Below are 5,639 nucleotides of genomic sequence, written 5' to 3'. Positions count from 1 at the left end.
GAGCCCTGTGTCAGGATTCTAATCCACTCTAGTAGAACCAACAGTTTCTGTGTGAGGGATAAGGGATAGACTGACACTCATCATCCACTTAGGACTTCTATTCCCTGGCAACTTGTGGGATACATTTGTAGGCAAGCTAGTCTAGGTTATACAAGGCTACAGATGTGGATCAGTTTTCTTTTCTTTTTTTTCGTTGCAGTTGTTTAGCAGGCCGAGGCCGGGTTTAAACCCACCACCCTTGGCTTATGTGGCTGGTGCTGTTAACCACTGTGCTAAGGATGGCAAGCCTGGATCAGTCTTCTTAGCTCACCAGGAAATCTGACACTGCAAATTTAATGATTATAATAGTCTAATTTAGTGAATCTAAAAGTATGCTATCCAGCTCCCTGGAGTGCTGAGTATTTATTGCCAAATAATAAAGCTTCTACATGTTTTAGGGAAATCTATCTATTAGTTTTCAAAACAAATTTTTATGTATTTTTAAATTGGAGGAAGAATTTTTTATAAAGAGTTCCAATGCTAAAAACATTAAAAACCATTTGCCCTCAACCCTGATTCTACTATAGAGGTTCATAGAAGCCCAATATATGATAATGCTTATAAAGTTGCTAGCCAAAATTTGTAGTCCTAAACATCAGAGGCCATGCACTGTACAAAAAAAAAACAGGCGTTTCTTCACGCCAAGGCCAGGCTGAGGTAGTATTTTGAAATGGGTAAAAAAAATTTTTTTTTTTTTTTTAGACAAAGTCTCAAGTGTCGCCCTGGGTCGAGTGCTTTGGTATCACAGGCCATAGTAACCTCTAACTCTTGGGCTCAAGTGATCCTCTTGCCTCAGTTTTTCTATTTTTAGTAGAGACAGGGTCTTGTTTTTTGCTCAGGCTGGTCTTGAACTCATGAGCTCAAGTAATCCACCTGTTTCCGCCTCCCAGATTGCTAGGATTAAAGGCATGAACCACTGCACCCAGCCCAGAAATGGGTAAAATTTGTTTTTTTAGTGCCCCAATTCCTAATGTTCTCAGTTCCCAGTGTCTAGTGTCTACATTCTAATTCCCAAAGTGTTCTTAGTTTCAAAATTTTCACCAGAAAATTATTCTCAAAATGAATAAAACAAAAGGCCAGTTAATATGAAGTTGCTGTTAGAGACAGATAAGGTAAAGACTACTGGGCAAAGAAATGAACAGTTCTTCACAGAGAAAGAAATGTAAATGGCTAATCATTTGTAAAGATGCCTAAATTCATACTAACTAAAGAAATGACACTTTATTAAAAAAAAAAAGCCTTCATCATTAAGTGGAAGAAAAAGGAAAATATGTTGGTGACAGTATAAAGTATAATCCCTCCAAACAGTATTTGGCATTAGTTATTGGAAATTTAAAATGAATGTACCCTTTGGACAGCAATTCTGCTTCTAGGCATTTTATACTCAAAGAGTTATCAAATTATCTGACATTCATTAAGAATTGACTGGTTAAATAACTCAAGGTACATCTATATGTCATATCATGGAATGCTATGCTATCATTAAAAAGAATGCAATCTATCTACCCATAGTGATATGGAGACTTCTCTCAAATGGAGATGAAAAAAGCAGTGTGTACGGTCTAGGCATGGTGGGTCATGCCTGTAATCCCAGTACTTTGGTACAATCAGGGAGGAGGATAGCCTGAGGTTAGGAGTTCAAGATCAGCCTGAGAAACACAGCAAGATCCTATCCCTAAAAATAATAAGAAAAAATTAGTCAGGCATGTTTGCCATTTACCTGTAGTCCCAGCTATTTGGGAGACTGAAGGAGGACTGTTTGAGCCCAGGAGTTCAAAGTTACAATGAGCTATGAATTTGCCACTGTGCTCTAGCCTAACCAACAGAGAAAGACCCTGTCACTTAAAAAACAAAACAAAACACAAAAAAATCCACATATACATAGTATGTGCCTTTTTGAGAACATAAAAGATAAAGAGGAGAAGGGAGGAAAGGAGGGAGGAGATTGAGGGAAGCAGAAATAGAGAATTAGTTTCACATGCATGTATAGGTAATTCTGTGAAGATACCTAAGAACCTAATAGTTTATGACTGAAGTCAGAGACTAGAGGTTTTAGTTAGCTCCAAAGCCAAGAGAAATTTACCTTTTGGGGTTGACAAAACTGTCATGTGTGTGTATTATTTTTTCATATACAAGTAAATTACTTTATTTATTTACCAGGATCTCCCTGTATCTCCAAGGCTGTTCTCTAACTCCTAGCCTCGAGCAATCTTCCCACCTCAGCCTTCAGAGTAACTAGGAATACAGCTAGGAGCGATTGCGCTTGGCTTGAACTAAGTTTAAAACAAAGACAAAAACCAAAACCAAAACATAAATTACCTATTATCCTCTTCCCTCTTATACAATTTCTTAACTACTTTGTGCAACTGGCCTGGGCTAGGTTTCATTAAAAAAACAATCTGAAAGAGCTTAGTTTGCCTCAAGGTATAACTTGACTATAGCTCTTAATTTTCCTCTAAGTTAATGGATTATTAATCCAGTATTTCCCATGTGTTCTGTATGTGTGAACAGATATATTAAGTAGAAAAGAAATTCCTGCTCATATGAATTTTGAAGACTTATTTTCTTTTTGACTCCTGGACAGTTTTGAGCTTTTAAAATACATTCTGAATCTCCAAAATAGGAATACTATAAACATTATTCTCCAAACTCTGGTGACTCTAGATAAAGCAGTATGATCCACAGAATTACCTAACATGGCAGCACTTTTACCATTTTTGATTATCACTGAGCTATAGAAAATATTTTGAAAAACATGAATATAACCATGATTTCATGCAACATAAAAATATAGCAAAAAAGACTTCGGTACTATGAGGAAAGCTGTTTTTGAGAGATCAATATCCTTTACATGGGCAGGCCATCCCTGCCGGGTTCTTTTCCTAGGTTAGGTTTTCACTGCAAGTATGCCTCCTTATAGACATTGCCCAACTTCCCTTTTTTGGCCCCCAGGTTTTTTTTAAATGTCATACTTTTTATAATAGCTAGTGGAAGTTCTGGAATGAGGTGAGAGCAGAGGGACAGAAATAGGAATCATCATCTGTAAACTAGATTTCTGTACACCACAAGTTACCTACATATAAGGAAATATATTCTAATAACTGCTACCTATATTAACATGTCCAAATAGCTGAAAAGAAAAACTGATCACTGAGAATCTAATGAGTAACATTTAAAAGAGTAAATAATAATAATATTGGTCATTTTACTTAAAGTAAAAAAACACCATTCTGAAGTACTAAAGAGCCCTCTACTAATAACTGCTACCAGTGGCTTGAGAAGAGAACCATGAATAAACACACTATATCAATGTTCTGAGGACAGATGAAAACTGAGTCAGAGACTTTATTTATTATTCTTTTTGAGACAAAGTCTCACTTTGCCACCCTTCATAGAGTGCTGTGGCATCACTGTTCATAGCAACCTCCAACTCTCGGACTCCAATGAGTCTCTTGCTTTAGCCTCCCGAGTAGCTGGGATTACAGGCAACTGCCACAACGTCTGGCTATTTTTGGAGACAGAGTCTCACTCTTACTCAGACTGGTTTTGAACCAATAAGCTTGAATCCACCCGCCTCAGTCTCCCAGAGTGCTAGGATTACAGCCATGAGCCAACATGCCCATCACTGGGTCACAGACTTTAGATGAAAAAATTTTGCATAAGAAACCAAGAAACAAGGTCTCATCAACTTTCTAGGTGCTCAAATTCAGGATAAAATGTTAACAGCCATTATTCCTCAACCAATGATAACTAATATAATGATAATTCAAAGACACCATAATATCTTAAAGTATATGCATCTTCTGAAATATATGATAGATTGGATAATAGTTTAGTTTGTCTGAATATTGGAGAAAGCTATAGAATATGGTTATTAACAGGTTTACTTTCCCAACTATTTATAAATTAGACTATTTATATTTATTTATTATTTATATTTAAATATTATCATTAAATGTCACAATTTATGACCTAACCTGGTCGCATCTCATCTATAAAATACATAATGACTACACATCTGGATATACACACGGAAAGTCCAAATTCATGCGAAAGCCTCCATTAAGCACATACAGTACAGCAATCATTTCTGGTTTTCTTATTTGACACTCAGCTTTACTAATAAGAACACAGTCCAGTGTATAGTTTCAGTTAGTGCTAGAATGAGCAAATAAATGCTATCAATGAATTCTAAACTGGTATATGTAAATATATAAGGAAATGTGTAATGTTCTCTGTATTACTTAGCATTCCTTAGACCTCTTAAAAACATTAATTCTGTATAAATATACTAAGTCTGAAGGGAAGAAAACAGTTATAAATACTCATCTTCAAGCCATTTTATATACACTAGTACAGTAAGGACTTTACACACTTAAATACATGCCTAAAGGATACCAAATCGTTTTTAAAGCAAACCACTGAAGTAAGAAGAATGCAAGAAAAGTACAAAACAGGGCTTACTTTCACTGCACCAATAAGACGAATGTAGTCACTAAGTAGTTCTGAAAACATATAAAAGTCAGCAAAAGCTTGTTCTTGATGTAACTGGTCTATCTTCTCCTCAACTTCTGCAAGTTGAGACAAAGCTCTAGATAAAGCAGTATGATCCTCAGAATTACCTAACATGGCAGCACTTTTAGCAAAGGCAGCTGTGTTGGCTGAAAGTTCTGAAATAAAAAAGTATTCACTTTTAGTCTTCACTAGTAAAATTTTAAATATTATATTAATCTACTTTTCTCTAAATTTAACCTAATCACAAATGTTCAAACAATATTTTAAATTAATTAACATAAAACAATTAGTCATTAAAATGACCTGGCCATTAAAGCCAAGCATTCAGAAATCTACTGAAAATTAAGAACTACTACCTATATTCTCAGGGGATGACCAATATTTAAATAATATAATACAATAATCTGCCTCTCTTTTCTCTGCCAAAGTGTTTATTCTTTCTCTGTCTTTACCTAAAAAAGCGAGAAACATATTTTTAATATAAGAAGCAGTGTGACTATGAAAAATTGATTTATACTACATTTTTGGTCTTTAAACATCATTGAAAATAATATATATGATTTTAAATGAACATATTCTTTAGTTAACAGGAGAAAAACAAAATTTTACAAATAATTCATATAAATTTTACTGCTTTTTTCTTTGTTGTATAACAGCAGTCAGTAAAATATTAGCATTTCTAAAAATATTTTTGAAATAACCCCATTGGATATTTTAAATAAGAAAAAGTAAATGTTTATAAGCTGATTCTATCAATGACTAACAATTGAATTACCTAGAAATTGTTTTGTTGCTCAATATTATGTAGTGTCTTACAAAAGAACCATAAAGCCAATTCCCTAAGAGATATGTAACTCAAATGGCAAAGCTATTATAACACTCTCAATAATAAACGTATTAATAGGTTTCTGTAATCATATTAGTGAAATATATGCTGACAATGTCACATATTAACCAATTGTTAAATATTTTGGAAAATTGACATTAAAAGCCTTGGACACTTTAAAAATAAATCAAACCAGGAAACCTCATTGTGGGTTAGAAGTTCACAACTCAAATTTTCTACCACTTTTTATTAAAAATAC

General features: G+C 34.2%; 1 protein-coding gene across 1 annotated transcript in view; it reads right to left on the bottom strand.

The window, feature by feature from the left end:
• The window catches only part of SNX2 (sorting nexin 2), a 63,577-nt gene that overhangs the window by 7,595 nt on the left and 50,343 nt on the right, over positions 1 to 5,639 (bottom strand). Inside the window, exon 9 of the mRNA XM_012811475.2 lies at positions 4,504 to 4,737. Coding sequence (XP_012666929.1) covers positions 4,504 to 4,737 — 234 coding nt within the window. The remainder of the gene's footprint in view (positions 1 to 4,503; positions 4,738 to 5,639) is intronic.

Source organism: Otolemur garnettii, unplaced genomic scaffold (assembly GCF_000181295.1).
Source record: "Otolemur garnettii isolate 467f Iridium unplaced genomic scaffold, OtoGar3 scaffold00160, whole genome shotgun sequence".
In the NCBI taxonomy this organism is placed as follows: Eukaryota; Metazoa; Chordata; class Mammalia; order Primates; family Galagidae; genus Otolemur; species Otolemur garnettii.
This window is presented reverse-complemented; position numbering and strand designations above follow the sequence as displayed.